This window comes from Drosophila tropicalis, unplaced genomic scaffold, assembly GCF_018151085.1.
Source record: "Drosophila tropicalis isolate 14030-0801.00 unplaced genomic scaffold, ASM1815108v1 contig_443, whole genome shotgun sequence".
In the NCBI taxonomy this organism is placed as follows: domain Eukaryota; kingdom Metazoa; phylum Arthropoda; class Insecta; order Diptera; family Drosophilidae; genus Drosophila; species Drosophila tropicalis.
The window spans coordinates 1,601,619-1,627,525 of NW_027172907.1; the positions used below are offsets into that span (position 1 = coordinate 1,601,619).

At 41.0% G+C, this 25,907-nt stretch overlaps 3 protein-coding genes across 3 annotated transcripts; 2 read left to right on the plus strand and 1 right to left on the minus strand.

Annotated features, from left to right (window-relative positions):
- The first annotated feature begins 304 nt into the window (after positions 1–304).
- On the plus strand, positions 305–20,095 carry LOC137574360 (uncharacterized). The gene is given in 16 exon segments (XM_068286659.1): positions 305–486; positions 9,385–9,865; positions 9,950–10,077; positions 12,299–13,385; positions 13,798–13,961; positions 14,047–14,242; positions 14,244–15,342; positions 15,417–15,775; positions 15,842–15,987; positions 16,436–16,545; positions 16,617–16,750; positions 16,818–17,149; positions 17,216–18,602; positions 18,666–18,766; positions 18,839–19,497; positions 19,567–20,095. Coding segments are annotated over 15 exon segments (6,351 nt in total). The 5' UTR covers positions 305–486; positions 9,385–9,547; the 3' UTR covers positions 19,698–20,095.
- A 964-nt stretch (positions 20,096–21,059) lies between these two features.
- On the plus strand, positions 21,060–22,728 carry eIF3e (eukaryotic translation initiation factor 3 subunit e). The gene is made up of 3 exons (XM_068286175.1): positions 21,060–21,248; positions 21,335–21,727; positions 21,798–22,728. The coding sequence occupies exons 1-3, from the start codon at positions 21,159–21,161 to the stop codon at positions 22,617–22,619; spliced, it is 1,305 nt and encodes a 434-aa protein (XP_068142276.1). The 5' UTR covers positions 21,060–21,158; the 3' UTR covers positions 22,620–22,728.
- On the minus strand, positions 21,941–24,719 carry LOC137574064 (uncharacterized). The gene has a single exon (XM_068286174.1). It carries the CDS (start codon positions 24,687–24,689, stop codon positions 23,004–23,006), a length of 1,686 nt encoding a protein of 561 aa, XP_068142275.1. The 5' UTR covers positions 24,690–24,719; the 3' UTR covers positions 21,941–23,003.
- Positions 24,720–25,907: the final 1,188 nt, after the last annotated feature.

A 25,907-nucleotide genomic window follows, 5' to 3' on the forward strand; every position in this document is an offset into this window, starting at 1 on the left:
CCCTATTTTGAAAAAGCCCCAAAAAATAGGCCATTAAATTAAAAAATATATGCCTTAAAATATACTAAAAATAATTATTTTCAATTTTATATATATCAATTTCAAACATTAAATAAAAAAATATAAATTAAAATCAAACATTTGGCTAGCTCCTTTAATTTTTAATCTCTGGCTATGTGAGTATTGTTTGAAAAATGTTGATACCCGTAGCTTTTAAGGGCCTGAAGAGTTGAACTGCCCACACAGTGGGGCTTTCGGTAATTCGTCCTTGTCATTCTCATTCGGTCTTTTGAAGGAGTCAGACGTCTACTGAGTGCCGCGGACAGTTGAAGCAAAACAAAACTAAATCAAAGAAGTTGAAAAAGTGCTAAATAAAATTGTGCAAAATTCAAAGTTCTTTTCTTTTATGGTGAATTCGTGAAGTGTGTTTAGGAAATAAACAAAACAGTTCAACTGCAAAACCCATTATCAAGTGTGAAAAGAAATGTAAATTTAAAATTTAAATGTGAAAGATTCTATTTGGTTTTTTTTTTTTTTATTGTTTTTTAATGTGATATTCATAATGCACACTTACACGCCTACACACACACAGAGAGAAAACAGAAAGAAATAAGAAAATAGTTGAAGCACAGAAGAGTGGAGAAGGCAAAAGAGGAGCCGCAAAATGGGGAGCTCTCCCGGCTCCAGCTCCCGTAGGAGTTTGTCTGCAAAAATCGATAAAGTTTTTACATAGGCACACATACACAAACACATGGATAAATAGATGTACGAGTGTGTGTGTGTGTGTGTGTAGGTAGGAGTGCGCAGGAGGAGAGTTGAAGAGGAGCATGCTCACACAATCAGAACACAGTCTTCAGTTAACAACGTTGCTCACACAACTAGAAACACTTGTCGTTTGAAAGTAAAAGGAATTTACTGCGAAGGCACTTATTTCCTTTGGTTAAACATACATACATTTGTATATACACACACGGCCTTTTAGCGTAAGATATACTAAGTTGTGCCCCATGCTAATTACTACTCTGTATTAGTGATTAGTTATCAAGTTAATGGGTCTTAAGGGCGGTCTCATTTAAATGACCCGCACTATGACAGTAAAGCTTTCCGCGCCCTGCCGCAACCCTCTCGCCCTTGTCGGTGACATGAAGCTCTCTTGCTTGGCATGTATTTCCGCCGAGCCTCTCTGCTTCTTCTCTTTGCCTCCCCAGTTATTTTAGCTCTTGGACTATTTTATTGCCTCTGCTTCATTCCGGAATCTTGTTTCGCTATTTCATTTTTCCCTCCCCATTATGTGCGTTCCAGAGACCCGAGCCCGAGACCGATACCAAGACCAGCTGCTGCTGCGGCTATTATCATGGGCGTAGCGCGAAACCTGATGACGAAACGTTTTAGGTTTGCCCCGGCTTTAGGCTCTGATGTCTCCTATTTTAGAAGCATCAAGTAAGTTAGTTATTATCAGAGTCCCCATTATTTGGTTTATTTTTCTTGGGCTTGGCACCTCCTAGATAAGATTATGATTCTACTCCCATGGACACTTTATTTGCTCCTCTTCAAGGTCAGTGTAAGGTTAGTTTTGCCGATGGTATGTTATCAACATCGAGCAGCAGAAAAAGGGCCATGGCAGTGATTTTAATTTGTTCGGCCCCAACGAGAAGCCACAGTGGTACCAACTACACGACATTTAATTATTTTCTTTAGGTCTGCTTCAAACAAGTGCGTTTGTATTTTGCTTGGGTTAGCTTTTGAATAAACTATTGAATTATCAATAATTAATTATGTGATTTGTATGTACAATGCACATATATCCCACTGTGCCTCACTTGAGCACACAGCGGTGGTCCTTCTCGATATTTGCTGCTGCTGCTGCTTCTGTTGTTCGTCCCTAATTTTGTGGCAAACGAGGCGCAGCTTCCCTAATGGCCACACTGACGTTTATGTGTGTTTGCGCTCGCTTATTTTGTTGGTGTTTGTATATCCTTTTTGTCAAGCTAACATCGTCATTTTTTTCAGATTACACACACACACACACGTACATATATACAATAGTATGTATTTAAGTTTTTTTGTTCGGTAGACACGTACAGCCTCCTGTGGTTTTTGTCGGCATCTTGGCAGTCCCTTGGCCCTCAGTATGTGTGGGTGTAAAAGTTTCATTTGTCTACGTCATTTGGAAGCTCTGACGTTGCCCTTTGACATTTATTCTACTCTCTCTCTCTCCCGCAAACACACTCCCCCTCTCTTTCACTCTCGCTGTGTGTGGGTGCACAATCTCTCAATTTCTTTTCCCAGATATTCTCACTCTCTCCTGTCCTTCGCTCTCTCTCTCTTTTTTGTATTTTTACATAACGGTTATGCAATCCAACAGAGCATTTGCCTTTTAAAAGAGGCTTTTCCCTCTCATTGCTGAATTGCACTTGAATTTAAAAGGATAACAACAGATGTTGTGTTGTGTTGCCATTGTTTTGTAATCCTTTTGGTGCGTTTATCTTAGGCGTCTTGAGTGCAGTGTTGTTTTCTTTTTTTCTGTTTTAGTTTAGACTTAAGCCAATTTACGGAAGTGTGGGAAGAAATCGTAAAATCAAAAAAGGCTTGAAGCCAATAGTGGATTTAAGAAAAGTGTCAGCTTAGTCTTATTTACTTAAGTGTTGATGAAATTGTAATTCATAGGAAATTTTATTCAAGCCTGGAATAATTTCAAGAGCAAAACTAGATGGCAATTATCTATTCGTCTAAAATTGCAACTAACAAAGCAAATACGGCGTCGCACCGACTTTTATATACCATAAAAACATCTATTTTAAAGACTAATCAAGTTCCTAAAACCGCAGCCATTTGCGACCTTTTGATTCTTTTAAACATATAACTTGGCTAGTTTTTAACCGATTTTTATGAAATTAAGTGCACTGATGTATTTCATTAACATGAATTAGTATGCAAATTTTAGCAACAATACATCATTCAGTACGTGAAAAAATCTGATTTGTTTTACATCACGGGTGTGACAACTGAATTCCACATTTGAAATACTGGAATCTACATACATATGTATATAGATTTTCAACTGGCAAACAAATACATAAATCTAGGTTGACTTCTTCAGAAAGTTACATACCAAAGTGCGACTTTAATATGTACATATACGAATGCTTGGTATTGGTAATTGAATCCCTTTTTTGTGGCATTGAAATATAAGCGTAATGGCGCCAAATTCACCGCAAATTTGTCACTTTTACATGAACAAATAAACTTTTAATATTGCGTCGCAATCGCATATGCAGTGGAAATAACATACTTTCCAAATCTTTTGATTAATGGCGCCACAAAAAGCCATTACATAAGTGACAATGGACAATTGTGCAAAGAGTCAAGCCAGCTGATTGATTTTCTATCGCTAGGATTACCCCACACACCCTATCATAATGATAAGACGTCAAGTCCCGAGGTTTCTGTGTGTCATATCAAGCTATCATTTTTTTTTTTTGCCAGAATGGCATAGCCAATTCAAATGAAAAGTACTAATTAATTATATAAGTGCATATTGAAATTGCATCCAGTTAGGGGCTAGGCAAGGGCTGTATAACCTACCCCAAAAAGCTTCGAGCTCCAGACAACTGAAAACTAATGCAAATTGCTAGAAAACGAAACATTGCCTCGTTTTGTTTATTGACTGCCAACTGCAGTTGCCGTCTAATTAGTGTGGGCAGTGAGTGGGGAGTGAAGGGAGGGGCCATTGAATGGGTTGGGTGTAGAGGCGATCGTCCGCACCTCCACCAGGCCAGGGCGTAATGCCATAAATAGCCTACAGACCTGCAACATTTTATCGTTTAACCTAATAGAATCTATTATATAGATACAGATCGAGTGACGACCAAATGGGAGGCGTAGGTGTCGAGGGTGAGGAGTGTTAAACGAAATGCTAAATGCAATGCAATTTTTTTGAACTGAAAGAAATTTTCACAGACTTCAGACACAAAACCAAATATATTTCAGAATTTACCCATTCATATGTATCTATGTATATGCATTTGTGTTTCGTTGATTGTTCAATTATCACCTAATTTAACGAGAGTTTAGCACCTGGCCTCAAACTTGCTCATCTCGGTTTGTACAAAGTCCACTATAGTCTGGTTTTTCTTACAGTGTAGCATACAGCAAATAGTTCAAGATAAAAACAAAACAAAACCACATAATTGTAATTCTTTCAACGTAATTCCGAAACGCAATAAAAAAACGCTAGTCCAGGAGGATCGAGGGGTATTGCTAATTAAAAAACCAAGTTAAAAAAAGCGAAAAGCAAACGATCTTTTTGTCACGATCTTCAGATACCCTATTCCATATATCGTTTGACTTGACTTGCCTGCATATGTCTGATATACCCGTCGAGGGTCTTTTAAATACAAGCCCTAGGCCATCATATGTATGTATATGTACTTACTTTGGCTATCTCGAGAATGATAATGAAAATAAATTGTTACTATTTTTAAATAATGCTGATTTTTGTTTTTATTTTAGTTTTTCCCTAATTGGGGCTGACCGTTTGAACAGCTGACTCAAGTGTACAGGCTATTGGAAGCCATATAATAATAGAGTCCAATAAAGTTGGCCGACTACTTGAAATACACGTCTGATAAGAGAAAAACTCGGGACCAGTCGGGGCTAAGTCAGATAATAAATGCGCTATTTATGATTGGGTAAATCATTGTGAACTCGAAATTTTTATAAAGCGCTACTGGAATTTGATTATCGGAATTGGTCGGGGGGAATTGGGTGGTAGTAGATTTCCGGTAGAGGTAAGGTAGTGGAAATTTGGCCCTTTCGATTAACAACTAATGACTTTATGACATGAAGGCCCATTTTCCTTTCATTCCGTTTTGTTTTGTTTGCCCAAATCGATGTTATTAGACTCCTCCTTTTGTTCATTATAGTTTATTTTGGTTTATCACAAATGACATTATTTTTGTTTTATTTTATTTTTTCGGGGTTATTGAAACTTGTTGCCTGTTTTTAGTGTAATCGCGATGGTTGTTTACATTAGGAATACAAGTATATCAGGTACATATATCCCTCGCTATATCTGTATATACATACATACGCACATATCTAGATGTGTATATCTACATAGATGTGGGCCACACGCGGCCAACATGGTTCGGACTTTGAACAGACACTGGAAATGTTCGGCTCCCTGGGTTCTGTCAGGTCTATGTGTTCTCATTTTGTAGTCTGCAGACTTGTTTGCCATATTGGATTTCTTTGGTTATTTTATTTTTGCCTTTTCTTTGCGTTTTTCGCTGTTTCTTTATAAATATTTATTTTTCGAACGTAGACTGAGATTTTGTGTTCATATCGGTTCCTGGAACAGGGTGTCTCGGCTTACTCACTCACTCTCGGCTAGATCTAAGCAGATGGAGATGGCGATGGAGATGGAAAATGGGTGGAGAAACTGTCAAAGTGATTTGAAAAAACAACCTTGAAATTCTCTTTCCCATTGTGACACGTGACGCGTCATCGTTGAACTATATAGATGGCATTTTGTATGTACAATACATACATAGGAACGTACATATGTATGTATATAAAATGAATGGTACCTAGTCTGAAAATAGATTTATGTGAGTATGACGCTTTAGAGAAAGTTATGCAAGGAATTAGCGACAATGAACAACAAAATTTTCAATATATAGAAAAAAGAATCATATGATTTTCGATTCGTCATTTTGTTTAAAAAACAATTCACTTGTTACTTTTGTATCGAAGGTCGTAACTAATTGAAATCAGTTTCAGGATCACAGCTTTATTTGTTCTTATTTAAACATATTGCACTTTGTTTCTAAAATTTTGGTTTGTTTTATATGGGACAGGAACTTCTGTATCTTATCAATTCGTTTCCTTCAACTTGAGTCTTGAATTATGTATATAAATTTTAATTCTTTATTTAGTAAGACAATCCCCAAGATTAAAAATATACATATATGTATGTGTGTATTTATCACCGTTGTTGTTCTTTTCCCCAAGTCACCATTGTGGGTATATATTATTATTTGTTTATTGGGGACCATTAATGTTTTTTCTGCTGACTGCTCCTTTTTTTGCAGATTTCTGAACATTTTATGTTATCTTTTTCATAAATCTCCTGACACAATTGCAGGCACTTATGAAATTTCATTAAGGAATTAGAAATAACAAAAAAGAAAAATAAAACTTTCCATTGCCATTGTGCTGTTTGGTCTTTAGTACCATGATCCGACCTACGTCACATTTCACAATTCCATGCTCTATAGCCCCCGAGAGTCTTATCAGGATTCAATATTACGCATTCACATCTATGTATATATACACACCCCGCTGCGTCTTGCCCCGCCTTGCCTACCACACTTCCACACCGCCGCCCCTTGGGGGCAGAATCACGCATGCAAATCGTGAAAAATATTAATAAACGGGGAAGCATTATCAATGATACCAATCAATGATCCCCAGGAAAGCTGGCCCCTGCCTGCCTGCCCCCAACGTCCAAATATGCGGCACTAGAAGAAGAGTTCACTGTGCCAAATGTTGCCCTTGCCGGAGAAAGAGAGAGAGTCCAGTGGCCGCTCGTGTCCAGCCAAATCTTATCGTGACCACCGATGGGGGGGGCGACGAAAGGCGTGACATAGATTATTAATTCAATCATATAAAAAGCAAACCAAACCAAACGAACAACAACAAAAAGAAGAATATCATACACCGAGAGTATATTCACCTTCCTCTTGCCCTGTTCTTCAGCAGCAGACACTCGTTTGGCACATGTTAGATGCCTGATAGCGATTCACAAAAAAAGCGTAAGAAAGCAATTTAATGGGCTGCAGTCCAGAGTGAACGACGCTGAGTTACCTAGCAAAACTAGGCCAACTTTTGAGAGGGCTCTACCCAAGATTAATCAATGATTAACAAAGTGCTTCGCCCGTGATGCTGCCGATCTACAAAAATTCACTCCCAAAAATATGCAATAGAATCTTCAAAAAAATGTCTGCCTTACACGAATCGATTGCATATTTTAGGAAGCATGTTTAGGCCATTTCACATTCCTAGATGTGCCAAACGATCGTTCATTAGCAAGTATGACTATTTGAATTAGTTCAGATTCTCGATCATTCGCTGCTATTCAACGCCATCAGCTTGGAGTGAAGCTATCCTTATACGGTATACAAGTCAGGTACCCCCTCCTCAAGCTAATTGTCAGGTATAAAATAGCATTATTATCGCTTGAGAAATTTTCGGCACTTATCTGCTACAAGGAGCCCGAAAAAAAACCGGTCTGGCTCTGGCATAACCCCCTACTCTGCCCTGCCCCGCCATCTAATTTCGACCCACCGACAGTCTAGTGGGTAAAGTTTCATTAGTGTGCGAATGTGTCACACCGTTGCGCATCGTCTCCGAAACATTGCGACAATGTGACGTAGACTCAGAGCACCACCATTCTGAGTCTACGCTGTTGGGGCAGATAAGTTCGATTCGAACGATCGCTCTTTTTGCCGGCCGGTTGTGGGGACTTTGAACGAATTTTTTTGTATATATGTATGTATGTATATGCATATAGACATACTTACTTACCAAATATTCTCGCATAATTCATAGAATGCCTTTTGATAACTGATTTAACTGGCATGCGGGAAGTGATTTTGTGGCGGGAGACGCGTGTTTTAAGGCTGATATATGTATATACATTATTTTAGTGGACTCCGTGAACTTGGCCGCTTATCCTTATCAATGAGTTCTAGTTTTTTTTTAGTATTTTATTGTTGGGGCCTTGCCTCTGATTGATTTATTTATGTATGTCTTTCTAATTAATAAGAAGAGATACGACCCCAGCAGGGATTAGCTACTGTCACGAGTGTTGCAAATTTCTTGCCAATTTCACGTCAATTCACTCATCAAGAAATCTTGAAAGCGAATGCTAAAGTTTATGGAAAATTTTTTTGCATTTCTAATGGCCACAGAGCCAGATGAATACATTTTATCTCTGAAATGGAGATTCTTTAAATAGAATAGGTCATAAATTCAAATGTCTTCAAAACAAGAATAACAAATTCCAAAAATATCATGCATATATAGAACAATTTTCAAATGCATTTTCAACAGAAATACAATTCTTTTCTTGCTTTTATTATTTATTTCATCTACGAAAGGTTGATGATCCCAAAAAACCTTCTCAAAATATGACTAATGTTCATTTTTATATCTTTGATGAGCTGAATAAAAAGCAAATAACATTACTAATTGCTGTCGTAACATATTAGTATCTCGGTGCTGACCCTTTTAGGGTGTGTCAATGGCTCCTGGCTCCTATTATCTGCCGTTGCCAAAATCGTCTTTTACCAGGGAATAAATCTTTCGAAATTTACTAAAAATCCCTAAGCCAAACATCTTGAACATCCCTTTAACAAAATGTGTAACCGATAATGTATAATTTGTAGATGTTTTAGCTAATAAAATGTATTAATATACATACATATATCATTTTTGTCATTGTCGTAAATACTTTCAAAATCCCTGCCAATCAGCTGACAATACATGCAATTTTTCCACCATTTGTTTATAGCTTTTGTTCCTAGTTTGATATGAACTATTTACTAAAACTTTTTGTTGTTCCAAGGTGCTCTATAATGGCAGAGAAGTGCTATTTCGATCATTCGATTGATTCATTGAATCAAAGTGCCTTACAACATGAAGACAACAAATGTTGAATAACTAATTAAGGCACTTGAAGAAAGTCAAAAACTATTGCGCTAAAAAACACTCGTCATACCCACATATGTGCATATGTATAATGCATTTCAAAAATGAAAATTGATAAGAAAATATATGTACATATAGGAATATGAATCAATCTGGAAATAGTGTGTGTCTAGAGAACTATGTATTACACTATTAATATTATGAAGTATTATTATTATTATTATTATTGCAAGTACTCATGACTTATGGAAAGAGCGGAAAGTGGAGGATGGGGAAAAACGTCACATTGGGAAAGAGAGAGAGAGTGAGAGTAGGTGAATGAGTGTGAGTGCGAGTGCGAGAATGATCAGTTTGGGGGGCCTTTAACGTAGCTCACTGGTCGCTGTCTTGCTCATTCGCTTTTAAGCAGCCGTCAGTGTCGCGTGTGCCCCAAAAAGCGGAAAAACTAAAAGAAAATATATAGAACAAAATAGTATTGTAAGTGGTGCGTTCGTCTCTATCTTTCTCTCTCCCACACACTGTGTGTGATTGTGTGAAAGCCTCTGTGAATGTGTGTGTGTGTGTGTGTTTGGGAGGGAAATGTAGATTTCGTGTGTTTTTCTCAATAAATGTAAAATAATGTTGATTTTTGTTATTTTTTTTGGTTTTTTTTTTTCAACTTATTTGCAGCTTCTAAAGTGTATTAAGAAAAATAAGAAAAACTGAAAACTAAAAACTCGCAAAAAAACAAGTGAAAATTTGATTTGAAACAAACAAAACGTATCAAGTGTGAGGAGATACTAGAAGCAAAGAAAACATTTTCAGCAAGTGCAACCCGGGTATACAACGTATAATGGCACCAATAAACACTGACAATTGCGAATTTGAATGTGCAACTGTTGATACAAGCGTCAGCAATAATTTTGAGAGCAATACCAATAACATCAGCAACAGCAGCAGCAGCAGCAGCAACAACAACATCATCAACAACAACGAAGAATCGAATGAAGTGCATTTGAGTGACAACGATCAGCATCAGGATGTACATGATGTACAGGAGCAGATGCCCTGGGAGGCACCAGGCAAACAAGGACTCTATGATCCTCAGAATGAGCATGAGGCCTGCGGTGTCGGTTTCATTGTGGCCATCGATGGCAAACGCTCTCACAAGGTGAACATCCAGTGACAGACAGAGAGAAAAATTCAAATATATTCACTAAATGCCATCTTCGTCTATATGTATATATATCAATAGATTTTACGTGATGCCCAGACCCTGTCAGAACGGATGAATCATCGTGGTGCCTGCGCCTGCGATAATGACACTGGCGATGGTGCTGGCGTTTTGGCTTCCATTCCCCACGGACTCTATGCCAAGGCTCTGTAAGTTTTTTTTTAACACATTTTTGTTTTCTCTATCCTTTCCATACACACATACATACATATGTTCATACATATGTACATATGCACATGCCGGTTGCCATTTTGGCGCCATTGATAAATAGCTTACACGGGTCTAGACATCCGACCATAACGTTGCAATCTCGTGCGCGAAACAAAAAATATATTTAAAAATAGCACTAAAACTTGCCGTGTCGTTTGTTCGTTGAACAAGACAACAGCAACAACAACAACATCGAAACTACATATGTATGTACATATACATACTCTTTAATCTAGATAGCATTAACTAATTATTAACTAGATTGTTAGCTAGACAAAAAAGATCGAAAATTGGATTGAAATAACGCAATCCATCTAAAATTTTGTCACAAATAAGATATATAATTGTCATATAATTCCCCTCGAACATCCTGTCATTTCGGAAAAAACATATATTATGCGTATAGGGTATTTAATGGTACTACATACATATTCAAATATAATTTCATTTCAACTTCAAAGCACTCGATTTCAAAGCAAGCAAATACATATGAAATATCCTCTGTATATATGTATATAAGTGTATATATATATCTATATCTGGGGGTATGTATGTATGTACTATATAGGACCAATGGCCAATGTATATATATATATATATACATATATACATGCAATATTTACCCTAACATCTGCTCTCTAGATTTCTGTGCTTTTTACTTGATGTTTGCTGTTTTCTGTTTATTTTGTTAACAATTTTTTTCAGTTTTTTTTTTTTTTTTTTGATTTTGGCATGGCTCTCATTTTCGTTACGGTTTGCCATATAGAAATTAGCCAAAAATAAGTTTTTTGTTTTTTTGCTTTGAATAAATTATTCCATTAGTTACTCGAAATAAAATGACATTTCCATAATAATGAATGGAGGAAGGTTAATAGAGAGAAGCAGTAGGTGAAAATGAAACAGGTGGGTGGGGAGGTGACGGGTAGGTAGGTAGAGGGAAGAATTGTTCATTCAATTCGCACTTTTATTTTGTGTTTAGCGACGACTTGTTGCCATAACAGCTGTTCATATATAGAGAGAGAGAGAGAGAGAGCGATGAAGCGGTCATTTAATCGTCTAATGTCGAACGACTTAAATCTTGCTTTAATTATCATCTAATGCAGCCTGTTAATTAATACATATGTTCGAATGTGTATTAATTTTCTGTTTTTGGACTAGCGCGCGCCTCCCATGAAATTGTGAAATACTTTGCATATTCGTGCTAGACACGCACGTGCCCCGTGTCCGTCCGTTCGAGCACCCCTCTTTGGTGGGGGAACGGAGGCCTGCGACTAATTATGAGGCGATGAGGGCGAGGTAGATTGGCTATTTGGCCAGCGCAACAAGTTAAATAAACAAAAACAAAAAAACAAGAAAATGAATGCCAAGTTCAAGGAACGCATTAAAAATCGGACACTTGTTGCGATATTGATATTATTTATATGGAACCCCCATGAATCTTGAACGCTGCGACGTAATAAGAACAAGATTGACATTTTTACTTAGCTTATATGTATACATACTAAGTGTGTGCATTTAAATTCTCGTTGAAATGACAAACAGTTGCAACGATCGGAGAGACGATCGGACAGACAGACAGACGGACAGACGGATGTATGGACGGACGAAGAGACGCTGTTGTTGGCGTCAAGGATTTGACAGTTGCTGACGATTACCGACCACTGAGATTGCGTTGATAAGGCGACTTCGACGCCGTTTCGTCATTTAACGCAATCGCAATTCCACTTGAATGGGGCGATGAATGAATGTTTAAGCCTAAATAGAGATAGAGAAAGAGATGGAGAGACCTTTAATTCAATTAGAAATGTGAAACCTGCCTGGATGTATGGCGCATTATTTAGAAATCATCTCGCAAATGTGACATAACCATGACCGACTGACTATCCAATGAACCTCCAACCCCCCACCCCCCACACAGACACTCAAACAGAAGAGTATCTAAATACATACACATGTAGGTATTTTTCCTATAGTTAGAATATTAAATGACATTTAATCAATGGCAAATTCCATAAAAATTCCAACAAGCATCAAATTGGTTTTGATTTTTTTGATCATACATACATACATACATACATATATAACAATATATATGTATATGTATGTACATATATGTATGTATATGTATTTATTTATGTATATGCTTCCCTTCTCTTGCAGCGCTTCTCAAGGTGTAACCTTGCCAGAGTTGGGCAATTATGCTACAGGCATTTTTTATCTGGATGAGGCGCAACACTCAGCCGCCGAAACTGAATTCAATGCATTGGCCAAGAGCCTGGGCCTAGATGTGATTACCTGGCGTACTGTGCCAGCTAAACAGGAGGCCATCGGTGTGGTCGCTCGCAAATCGGAGCCACTGTCGCGTCAAGTGTTCGTACGCCGTCCCGAGGGCAGCGATGAGAAGACATTTGAGCGACAGATCTTTGTGTTGAGGAAACGTGCCAGCCATGAGCTGACCAAGCCGGGCAGACGTTTCTATATCTGTTCCTTGTCGGATCGCACTGTCGTGTACAAGGGCCTGTTCACCTCGGATCAACTCTGGGACTATTATACGGATCTGAAAAATCCCGAATTCGAGACATACTTGGCCCTGGTCCATACACGCTTCTCGACAAACACCTTCCCCAGCTGGGAGCGTGCCCATCCTTTGCGTGTATTGGCGCATAATGGTGAGATCAATACCTTGCGTGGCAATGTCAATCTAATGAAGGCCCGCGAGGGTGTAATGCAGTCCGAATTGTTTGGCGATCAGCTGAAGAAACTCTATCCGGTGGTGGAGCCCAATCTCTCTGACTCTGGGTCATTTGATTGTGTCTTGGAGTTCATTACCATGGCCAGTGAGCGTTCGTTGCCCGAATCGGTGATGACAATGGTTCCCGAGGCCTGGCAGAATGACAAGACTATGCCGCAGGAGAAGCGTGACTTCTACCAGTGGGCTGCCTGTGTGATGGAACCGTGGGATGGTCCCGCATTGATTAGTTTCACTGATGGCCGTTTCATTGGTGCCGTTTTGGACAGGAATGGATTGCGTCCGTCGCGTTTCTATGTTACCAAGGACAATGTGCTGGTCATGGCCTCCGAGGTGGGTGTCTACGATGTAGATCCCTCCCAGGTGACGCTCAAGAGTCGCCTTAAGCCGGGTCGCATGTTGTTGGTGGATACCAAAGAGCAGAAGTTGATCCAGGATATTGAGTTGAAGTCGCAGATTGCTAAGTCGCGTCCCCATTCCGAATGGTTGCAGCAAAAGGTGAGTTATCCCCTCCATCCATCCACACACCCCACACACAGTCAATTCTCAGCAGGTACAGCCACAACAAATCACAGATATGTACCTATAAGTACCTACCTATGTACATGTATATCCACTGATAAAAAAAACACCTTGACACATTTTGACACGAAATTTTCTAACTTTGTAATTGTAATTGGTCTAAAAATTTGTACATTTCTCTCTCACGCTTTCAATGTGAATCCCTTTTTTTTGAATCCTGGACGATTGCAGATGGTGAGTTAGTCCTTTAGAGAAGTCTTCAGGAGAAATCGTAGTCTTTGAGCGTTTTGAGTTTTTGTTTTGATTTTGCGTTGAGTTCCCGTGCATGATAAAGATATCGCAAATTATTTCACTGTGCCTAATCCTTAAAACAACTTTCTCTCCCTAGATAACTTTGGACGAGATACGTAATGCGAATGTTTTGAATGCTCCGGTGGAGGAACAGCCCAAGCTGCCAGCCTCTCAGCGCGGCATCTTTGATCCGCGTCTCCCACTCTTTGGATACACCACGGAGACAGTGAACATGTTGCTTATACCCATGTTTAAGAACAAGTAAGATCAGAGATCAATAAGGATGTTCAAATAGTTTTCTTTAATTCATGTATGTCTGTGTCTGTGTCTGTGTGTGTGTTTATAGGAAAGAAGCTTTGGGATCTATGGGCAATGATGCTCCATTGGCATGCTTGTCGGCATTCCAACCCATTCCTTATGAGTACTTCAAGCAGCTATTCGCCCAGGTTACCAATCCACCAATTGATCCATTCCGCGAAAAGGTGGTCATGTCGATGCAGTGTCCCATTGGTCCGGAGGCCAATTTACTGGAGCCATCGGCTCCAGCAGGTTCATCGCATCTGGCTACCAAATCCCATACTGAGCATTCCAGATACCCAGCTGCTCAAGCGGAATACGCATCGCGGCTGGAAAACCAAAGTGCTGGACATAACATTCCAGTTTAATGACGGTGTTCAGGGCTATCTCGATTGCATTGATCGGGTTTGCCGCGAGGGTGCAAATGCTGCCCAAGCTGGCTATCAGATTCTGGTCATATCCGATCGAGAGGCGGGCGCAAAGGGACGTGTAGCCGTGTCGGCCCTTCTCGCCTTGGGCGCACTACATCATCATCTTATTGAGACGCTGCAACGCATGAAAGTCGGCATTGTGGTGGAGACAGCAGAAGCAAGAGAAGTTCATCACATCTGCGTCCTCTTGGGCTATGGAGCTGATGCCATTTGTCCTTACCTGGCCTTTGAATTGGCCCAGGCTCTGCGGGATGATGGAGTAATCGGTCCTGAGGTCACTAACAAGCAAATTTACAATGCTTATGCCCAGGCCATTGACACCGGCATTGCTAAGGTCATGGCCAAGATGGGTATCAGCACATTGCAGTCCTACAAGAGTGCTCAGATCTTTGAGGCTGTGGGATTGGGCAACGATCTGGTGAACAAATGCTTCCGCGGCACTCAAAGCCGCATTGGCGGCGTCACCTTGGAGATTATGGCCAAAGAAGGGTTGGAGCGGTATCAGCTAACCTATTGCAAGGTCTCGCCCGACACTCGCATTCTCCGTAATCCAGGCCAGTATCATTGGCGTCATGGTGGCGAGGCTCACATTAACGAGCCCTCCTCGATTGGCAGTTTGCAGGAGGCGGCTGTCAATAAGAATCTTGGCGCTTTCGAGCAGTTCAAGAAGACCACTCTGGACAGTGTGAAAAAGTGTGCACTGCGTGGTCAATTAGAATTTGTGACCGATCGCCAAAAGATCGATATATCTGAAGTGGAACCGGCCAGCGAAATTGTTAAACGATTTGCCACCGGAGCCATGAGCTTTGGCAGCATATCTCTGGAAGCCCATCAGACATTGTCCATAACCATGAATCGCATTGGCGGCAAGAGCAACACCGGCGAAGGTGGCGAGGATTCTGATCGTTATTTGAGTAAGTTTATCTATCTATACAGATCTCTCACTTAAGATTATTTGCTCATAAAAGGTCGTGAAATCCATTTACAGATCAAGATCCCAATAATAGTCGCCGTTCGGCTATTAAACAAGTGGCTTCTGGTCGATTTGGTGTTACCGCCTCTTATCTGGCCAACGCTGATGATTTGCAGATTAAGATGGCTCAAGGTGCCAAGCCCGGTGAGGGCGGTGAGTTGCCCGGTTATAAGGTTACCAAGGATATAGCTAAGACTCGTAAATCGGTGCCGGGTGTGGGCTTAATCTCACCGCCACCCCATCACGATATCTATTCGATTGAGGATTTGGCCGAATTGATATACGATCTAAAATGTTCCAATCCCAATGCACGCATTAGTGTCAAATTGGTGTCGGAAGTGGGCGTCGGTGTGGTAGCTTCCGGAGTAGCTAAGGTAAGGCTATTGAAGTAGATGAATCATTTCTTACCTTACGCCTTGATATTATTATTGTTTTTCTAGGGTAAAGCTGAGCATATTGTAATCTCTGGTCATGATGGCGGCACTGGTGCTAGCTCCTGGACTGGCATCAAGAATGCCGGTCTACCCTGGGAACTGGGTGTGGCCGAAACTCATCAAGTTTTGGTTTTGAATAATCTACGTTCAAGGTAAGTGTCCGACCAAAGCAGAGTCCCTTCTGCTCGATCCACTCGATTCTCTTGTTACTAATCATGAACGAAACATTACCGAAAGTGGCCTGGTGGTTATGTTATCCAGATGATGACAGCGTTGGAAAACGTTGATCAAGATTGATTGATGATTGATTTGTGGGCGATATATACATACAATACAATTGGGCAGAGTCAGACTCAGTTTCTTCTCCCACGCCAGATCCACCCACCCACACATATCGATATCGACGATCGGTCGATCCTGTCGCTCACTTGCTCACTCGCACGAACGTCGCGCCGCGCTGTGCTCCATTCGTAATTTCTCCTCATTACTTTAATTGAGTTTAAGAATATCGTTTTATGCTAACATTGCCCTCCTTTCTATGTCTCCCGCTTCTCAACTGGTTTTGGATTGTGCGTCTCTCCTCCGTCCATCTCTAAACAGAGTGGTTGTTCAAGCCGATGGTCAGTTGCGTACTGGCTTCGATGTGGTGGTAGCTGCTCTCTTGGGAGCCGATGAATTTGGCTTCAGTACCGCTCCCTTGATTGTCATGGGTAAGTGAGATAGCATTATACAATCTACTTAGGAAAGATTTCTTTAAGTATGCTGGTGATTTATTCTTCAGGTTGCACCATGATGCGCAAGTGCCATCTGAATACCTGTCCTGTGGGCATTGCCACCCAAGATCCAGTGTTGCGTAAAAAATTCACTGGAAAACCTGAGCATGTTATTAACTTCTTCTTTATGCTGGCCGAAGATGTAAGACTCGTACTCTCCTATTTCATCTGAAGTTTTGAACTCATAGATTATTTTCTCCTTGCTATAGATTCGTCAAATAATGGCCAATTTGGGTATACGCAAGTTCCAGGATCTTATTGGACGAACTGATCTGTTGCGTGTGGCCAGCCAACGGGAATCAAAGGCAAGTCATTTGGACCTTAAGTTATTGTTGCAACCAGCCTTGGACCTGCGTCCGGGCACGAATATTGTGGGCGGTTCCATCAAACAAGACTTCCAACTGGAGAAGCGTGCTGATAATGAGTTAATTGCCAAGGCCCAGCAGATCTTTAATGGTTCCGCTGATAATGTCACGGTTAAAATGCGTATTCACAATGAGGAGAGAGCATTTGGCTCCACATTGAGCTATCATATTGCTTGGTAAGTGCAGAGATACTTATACGCTCCAGTTCTATACCTAAATTCTGCATCCTTTGTCGTTCACAGCAAATATGGCGAAGCTGGCTTACCCGTGGACAAGAGCATCGACATCTTCTTGGAGGGATCTGCCGGTCAGAGTTTCTGTGCTTTCTTGGCCCGCGGTGTCAATGTCACCCTCAAGGGTGATGCCAATGATTATGTCGGCAAGGGTCTGTGTGGCGGAAATGTCGTAATCACACCACCCGACACCGCCACCTTTGAATCGCACCTCAATGTGATTGTGGGTAATGTGTGCCTGTACGGTGCCACCGAGGGAACAGCCTATTTCCGGGGCATTGCAGCCGAACGTTTCTGTGTGCGCAACTCGGGAGTGACCGCTGTGGTCGAAGGAGTCGGTGATCATGGCTGCGAATACATGACTGGCGGTTTGGTACTCATTCTGGGTCTGACTGGACGCAATTTCGCAGCTGGCATGTCTGGAGGCATTGCCTATGTGTACGACATTGATGGCACATTCAAGCCCAAGGTGAATCCAGAGAGTGTCGAGCTATTGCCGCTGGAGTTGTCGGAGGATGTTGCATTGGTTAAGAAACTGCTGGTCGATTTTATTGAGAAGACTGGCTCTAAGGTGGCCAAGCAATTGCTCGATAACTGGGCTGAGGCCCAAACGAAATTCGTCAAGGTCTTCCCGTATGAGTATCAGAAGGCTCTCAAGGATCTTGCCGAGCAGGAGGCTGTAGAGCAGCCTCTAAAAACGTCTGCTCTCGAGAATGGTAATGGCAAGCATGAGCCACACATTAAGGATATCGAGGAGGCCATTCAGGATGTGGCTCTGGAGCAAAAGCGCGCCGATCGTGTGCTGGACAAGACCCGCGGCTTTGTCAAGTACAAGCGAGAGACGGCACCCTATCGCGATGCGGCTGAACGACAGCAGGACTGGAACGAAGTTTACAACTTCCCGCATGTGCGCAAGAACCTGAAGGTGCAGGCGGCCCGTTGCATGGAGTGTGGTGTGCCCTTCTGTCAGTCCAATTCGACGGGCTGCCCACTGGGCAATATTATACCCAAATGGAATGACTTGATTTTCCATGGGGAATGGAAGGAGGCTTTGCGTCAACTGTTGCAGACCAACAACTTCCCCGAGTTCACCGGACGCGTTTGCCCTGCACCTTGCGAGGGTTCCTGCGTGTTGGGCATCTCCGAACCGGCGGTGACCATCAAGAACATCGAATGCGCTATCATCGATCATGCCTTCGAGCAGGGCTGGATAAAGCCAGAAATTCCTGAAGTGCGCACGGGCAAGCGGGTAGCAATTGTGGGTTCCGGCCCTTCGGGATTGGCTGCCTCCCAGCAACTTAACCGGGCTGGACACTTTGTCACCGTCTTCGAGCGCAACGATCGTGTCGGTGGACTGCTCCAGTATGGCATTCCGACCATGAAGTTGTCCAAGGAGGTAATTTCCACGCAGTTGTGTCCATTATATAGACAATAATACACATTACCTTTGATATTCCAGGTGGTCAAGCGTCGTGTCGATCTTATGGCTGACGAAGGAATCGAGTTCCGTACCAATGTTCATGTGGGCAAGGACTTGAAGGCCGAGCAGCTGCTTCAAGAGTACGTATTTCAGAGAATCCCATTCAAAATAGCTTACCATATTCTCTAACTTGTTTTGGTTTCGATCCATAGATACGATGCAGTATTGCTCACAACTGGTTCCACCTGGCCCCGTGATTTGCCACTGGCAAATCGTGATCTAAAGGGTATTCACTTTGCCATGGAGTTCCTAGAAGCCCAGCAGAAGAAACAACTGGGCGGCAAGCAGGACATTATCTCAGCGGCCGGCAAAGATGTTATCATCATTGGAGGAGGTGATACAGGCTGCGATTGCATTGCTACTTCCCTGCGTCAGGGAGCCAAGAGTATCACCAGTTTCGAAATCCTACCTGAACCCCCACAGAAGCGGGCCGAGGACAACCCCTGGCCACAGTGGCCCAAGGTCTTCCGTGTGGACTATGGCCACGAGGAGGTGAAACTGAATACGGGCAAGGATCCGCGACAGTATTGCACCACAACCAAAGAGTTTGTTGGCGAGAACGGTCACATCAAGGGCGTAAATACTGTCCAGGTCGAGTGGACAAAAACAGAGACGGGTCAATGGCGCATGCAAGAAGTCGCTGGATCTGAAAAATACTTTGCAGCCGACCTCATCTTGCTGGCCATGGGCTTCTTGGGTCCTGAGAAGACTGTTCCCGGTGAACTGGGCCTGGAACTGGATCCACGTGGCAACATCAAGGCGTGCAGTGGACAGTATGGCACTTCCAATGCCAAGGTCTTTGCAGCAGGAGGTAAGTAATCGCCAAGCCATTGACTTGTTCTCCTACTTCATCATCTTTTGTTTTTCTCGTCTTCTTTAGATTGCCGTCGTGGTCAGTCTCTGGTCGTGTGGGCCATCACTGAGGGTCGGCAAGCAGCTCGTCAAGTAGATTCCTACTTAATTGGCAAAAACAGCGGCTTGCCAGGACCCGGTGGTGTGATCAGGACCTAAATTGGAGCCTTGCGTCTGTGTGCATCGTCCTTAGTCTAGAGAGAAATTCGTTTTCAATTTGTGATTCTTATTTTCGCGATTTTAGTTTAGTTTACATTTAAAAACAAAAAAAGACTTGAGTTTTTTTTACATACATATGTACACACAAAACAAAGAAACAAGGATAAGCTTTTTCATTTAGTTTTATTTCTAGCTGGGGAAGAGCTATGTATATGAGATGCCCTCCATTGAAAAGTAAAAACTAAAGGAGTCAATTAAGAGTGCAAAAAAAAAAAAAAACATAAAAAACAAAATTTAACTAACTAAACAAAACACACATAAAAAAAGAAAATATATATCCATAACTTCAAGGACAATAACTAGAATTTTATCGTTATCGTTATAAAACTAAAACAAAAACAACTATTCTATACAAACATATTTAGAAATGCATTTTTTTCCATGTTGTGAAAATTTATGAGTTGCAAAACGAACAAATTGGTATGCTGATCTCCTCCTAATCTTTATATATGCATATATGTATTACCCAATCGTATGTAATATATGTATATGTATGTATTTGATAACTACAATCGACAGTTATTTGCATAATCTATATGTACCTAAGTGGCTATTGTTACATAAAATGCCCCTTTGGCAGTCAAATGAGATACGAAATCCACTATTTATATAAATATTTAATCCATCTATATACCCATACCCATATACAAAACAAAGAAAAAAAAAATACAAAAATCCACATATGTATATTAGTATATGTATATTAGTATATGTATATTTATGTGCAAAACATTTGATGAAATAAATATTCAGTCTATTTAAAGTGTTGCAAAAAAAAAAACAACATATTTAATGTCTTTATTTTACAAAATTAATAGGTGAATTAAACCTATTTCCCAGCCGAAATTTTTCCAAAGTTTTGTCTTATCTTAAATCAAGTAAATACATTTAAAATGAAAGTAGCAAATTCAAAATTGTTCCGACAGCGGTAAATAATGAGAGCACTGTCAAAAAAAGTATAGCTTTTGCAAATACTTTTAATAGAAGCACAAACAAAATTGCAGGAATCGAATTCGGTAAGGAGTTCGCAGGATACAAGTTTGAATATTATTTGAACAAGCGTCGGTTACTTGAATAGTGGTGAGTATGAATTTGCTCTCATTATGCGTGCTCAATTTGAGACATTAAAATGTCGATTTTCGATAGGTTTTGCTCCGGAATGTCGATTAACCGATACATTTTGCTCCGGAATGTCGATTAACCGATAGAAAATTTAAATTTCACTCCAAATACGATATATCGATATCAAAATAATCGATATCAAAATAATCGGTATTAAAATAATCGATACACTTGTGTTTCTTTTCATCTCTGGCCACACTGCGCGCGGTTTGCACGCGTATTTTTCTTGCTGTTGATTTATAAATTTTTTGTGAAAATAGTGGAAAAACATCTTCAATTATGGCGCAATTCGATTTAACACGTATCAACTGTCAATATCTGGACAGGCATTTAACGTTTCCTCTTCTGGAATTTTTGTGCGGCAAGGAGGTTAGAAATTTTAGTTTGCGTGTCAGCACCAACCCAGCAACTAAAGGTTAACACCCCGCTTTTTTTCGCAATTCCCCCTCCCTTAGATCTACAACCAACAAGAACTATTGGAATACATTCTTGAGACGGTAAACAAGACGAACATGATTGATTACACTATGGACACACGGAAGCGATTGAATCTTAGTCAGGAGATGCCCGAAGAGCTAGTGCAACGAAAAGCCGAGGTGCTGGCTACGCTTAAGCAGTTGCAGAACGAAGTGGCGCCTATTATGAAGGCCACCGATATTCTGAAAAACGGCGAGAGCATGAAGGATTCAAAAACATTTGTTAATGCCTTGCAAAAGGATTACAATTTTAAAATGGAACATTTATATAGCGCCTACAAGTTGGCCAAGTATTTATACGAGTGCGGCAACTATCAAGAGTCCACCTCGTATTTGTATTTCTGTTTAATTGTCATGGCTCCCAATGATAAGGTACTGTATTATAATTTATCGTTGTTTATTTTTAAAAATTCTAAATAACAAGAAAACACTTATTTTGTAGAACTATCTGAATGTTTTGTGGGGTAAACTGGCTGCTGAAATTCTAACATTGAACTGGAACACGGCTTTGGAGGATCTGACACGTCTGCGAGATTACATTGATAGTGCCAATTTTTCAACCATTCAGGCCCTGCAGCAGCGAACTTGGCTCATTCACTGGTCGGTGTTGGTTTTCTTCAATCATCCGAAAGGCCGGGATCTGATCATCGAGATGTTCCTGTATAAGCCATTGTATTTGAATGCCATTCAAACGATGTGCCCGCACATAATGCGCTATTTGGCCACCGCCGTGGTCATTAACCGTACCCGTCGTAATGCCCTTAAGGATTTGATCAAGGTTATACAACAGGAGTCGTATACATATCGCGATCCTATTACCGAATTCCTCGAGTGCCTGTATGTCAATTTTGATTTTGAGGGTGCTCGTCTAAAGTTGCACGAATGCCAGACAGTCATTCTCAACGATTTCTTCATTGTGGCCTGCCTAAATGAGTTTGTCGAGGACGCGCGACTAATGATTTTTGAAACTTTCTGCCGGATCCACCAGTGCATCACCATTAGCATGTTGGCTGATAAGCTCAACATGAAGCCCAACGAAGCTGAATGCTGGATCGTCAACTTGATCCGAAATGCCCGGCTTAATGCCAAAATTGATTCAAAACTTGGTCATGTAGTGATGGGCACTCAACCATTGAGTCCCTATCAACAATTGGTGGAAAAAATTGACTCCCTGTCGATGCGATCGGAGCATTTGGCCGGTCTAATTGAGCGTAAGAGCAAACAAAAAAACCAAGAATCCATTGACTCCTGGAAATATTATTAGAATCGTGGCCTAAGCATAAGTTCAAAGATAAATTTTGTATTTGTAAATCAATGGCGAGAACGAGATTTTCGCACATTGGGCGAATAAAACACCATCCTTGTTCGCATAAGCCGGAAATATTTTATTTTTCTGTTTCGTCAAGGAACCAGCGAATGGAATCTACTGGATGCAAGATAAGTATTAAGAATAAGCCATTAATATGAATATGAGTTTCTTCTTTTTGCAAGATTGGATAGTTGCACGACGGTCTGCAGCACAAATTAGAAGGAGATCAATCCAGACAGAAAGAGATGGGAGAAGATCGATAATGGGAAAGAGTGAGCCAGAGAGAGGGAGAGCGAGAGATGGCTGCGGTTGTGGTGATGGTTTTTTTGATGGCTTTTTTTAGCACTTGCCATAGGACTTATCATGTGCCTTTTGGGCACGACCCGACGGGTCCTCTGGACAACCCCAATCCATGCGTGGTGTCCATTTCTCCACAGTTCTAGCAGCTGCTTCACCTGGAAACTGTTCCTCGAATATGCAGCGATAATAGTAAGCCTCTTTTGTTTTTGGAGGATTAATGGAAAAACGTTTCACAGCCTCCAGAAGTTGATCGTCGCTGACGTGACGCGCAGCGAACTTGGGCAGGGCATCGATAAGATCGTAGCCCACACCATCGGAGAACTGTTCCTTTTGCCTCCATAGTACTGCATCTGGTAGATAGTTTTGGAAAAAAGCTTGGCGCAAAATAAACTTCTCAATGCGCTTCTCTCGCACACCATTAAATTCATTGAGAGGCCCTGGAATTTTATCCTGGGGACGTATACCCATCACATAGTTGACAAACGCTGTGTCTAGGAATGGCACTCGCAGCTCCAGACCCTTGGACATGGTTACCTTGTTGGCGCGCAAAATGTCGGAGACATGGAGTTGCTCACACCGATTGACCATTTCCTGATGGAACTCCTCATAGTTGGGCGCTTGATGGAAGTAAAGATAGCCACCAAATATCTCATCGGCTCCCTCGCCAGAAAGTATCATCTTGATGCCGGTGCTCTTTACATATCTAGCCAAATAGAACATGGGTAGGCTGCAGCGTACAGTGGATATGTCATAAGACTCCAAATGATAGATCAAATCTCGTACTCCGTCCAAGCAGTCGTCAACGGTAAAGGCAATCTCAGTGTGGTGGCTATTTATATGTCGGGCCACCATGCGAGCATGCTCAAAGTCCGGAGACCCTATCATACCCACCGAAAACGTATGCAAACGGTAATTTGCATCCTTTTCCCGCATTATATTCGTAGCTATCGATGCTATCAAACTGGAATCCAAGCCACCTGACAGCAAAGCTCCAAACTGAACATCACATTGCAAATGCGATCGAACAGCCCGCTCCAGTTGCACTTTTAGTTCGCTTAAGTCGACTGGCTTAGTTGGCGTGCCATGCCTCCAAATTGGATCGTAATAGCGTCTGGTCTCTGGTTCAAGCTTCACCTGGCCCTGGATGACGTGGCCAGGTGGGAAAATCTTCAGTTGTGGGCAGATTTCTATCAAACATTTCATTTCGGAGGCAAACATAAGATTCCCCGCATCGTCCTGGCCCATATAAAGGGGGATAATGCCAAAGGGATCGCGTGCCACTAGCAATTCCCGTTTCTTCTTATCGTACAGTACGAACGTGAACATGCCAGTGATATGATTAAGCAAATCCTTGCCATACTTCTCATACAGTTCAATGATCACATTGCTGTCACTCTTCGGCTGATAGCCCCCACGCTCCTGGGCTATATCCTCGGCCAGTTCGAGATAGTTGTAAATCTCGCCATTGGCTATCAACATAATGGAACCATCCTCAGAGTACAGTGGCTGATGACCTGTCTCGACGCCAATCACCGAGAGACGCTCGTGCATCAAAGCCACGCCCAGACTCTCAACCACGGCCACACCAGTGTCGTCAGGACCTCGGTGCCGTTGCTTTCCACTCAGGCGATAAGCCAACTCCCGTAAACTATGCTCACTGTTCAGGATACGGCGTGGTTCTATGGACTGGCCATTGGACGAAAAAATGGCCAAAATACCACACATAATAAACGGAAATTGAACAAAACTATTCTGGACCTCTCATAAAACTAACAAATTCGTTATAATTCAACTGCCTTTTATAGGTAACCTTAAGTCAACAGTCATAAAATACCCTGCTCGTTACTTAAAGAAAGAGTATATTCTTGATCAGCATCACCACCCGATTGAGGCAAGTGAATGTGAATTTGATCCCCAAAGGTATGGCCAAGTCGAGGCAATTAATGTCTCCTTTTTATTTTTGGTTTATTTATATTTGTTAATTAAATCATTTCATAATTTCCCATATTTAGTATATTTCATTAATTAGAACTGGATTTAAAAGCACAAAAACTGAATTAATAAGTACTCCAAAATAAGAATCGCGTTTTAATGGACTCTTTGTTGTTGTTGTTGTTATAGTTATTATTATTGTTAATTATATTGAAATTTCGAGCATTCATTCCTAAAAATTTGATCTATTGTAATTTACATATTAGCAATAGGTGACGATCAGTCACGTCAGTCAAGTTTGGAATTCTAAACTAAAAGTTTTCGAAAATCTCCAGAATCAACTGTGTATGTACATCATCTATTCATAAATACAGTGGATCCTCGATTAACAAACACAGTTCCTTTAAACTTTTCGCATACAAATCAAAATTTAATAAATTTATGCGTTCCAGATTGAAAAAATAATACAGTTATTTTTATCAAAAACGTTCAAGAGCTAAATAAAATTCACCAAATTACATATTTGAAGTTCAGTTTTTATCAAAGCGAACTGTTTAAAATTTAAGTCGCCATTTAAGACGGCTCGAGGTCAATCTTCGAAAAGAAGATTATTTCAAAGGTGAGCAGGTTGTCTGTAAAGCTATTTCAAGTTGATGGAACAGATGTTAGGTGGTTCTTGAATACAGACATCCTGCTCACCTTAAGCGAACCTCTTTCCAAAACAAAAAAAAAAAAAAGAGTTCATTATGCAAAAAGATCGTTATTTGGGGCGTTTGTTAACGAGGGTCCACTGTATATACAATCATCTCATTCCTTTCATAATTTTGTGCTCCATTAAAGTGTGCAACATCAAGAAGGAAGCGTCTCCCACCATATTAAGTAGGTATGTATATAGATCTATATTCTTGATCAGCGCGACAAAACTTCTCGATCAACACAAATTCGTTTCAGACCGCTTAAGCTTCAGCCCGGAAATTCGGGTGTGGGCTTCTATAACTTGGATTCATTCGG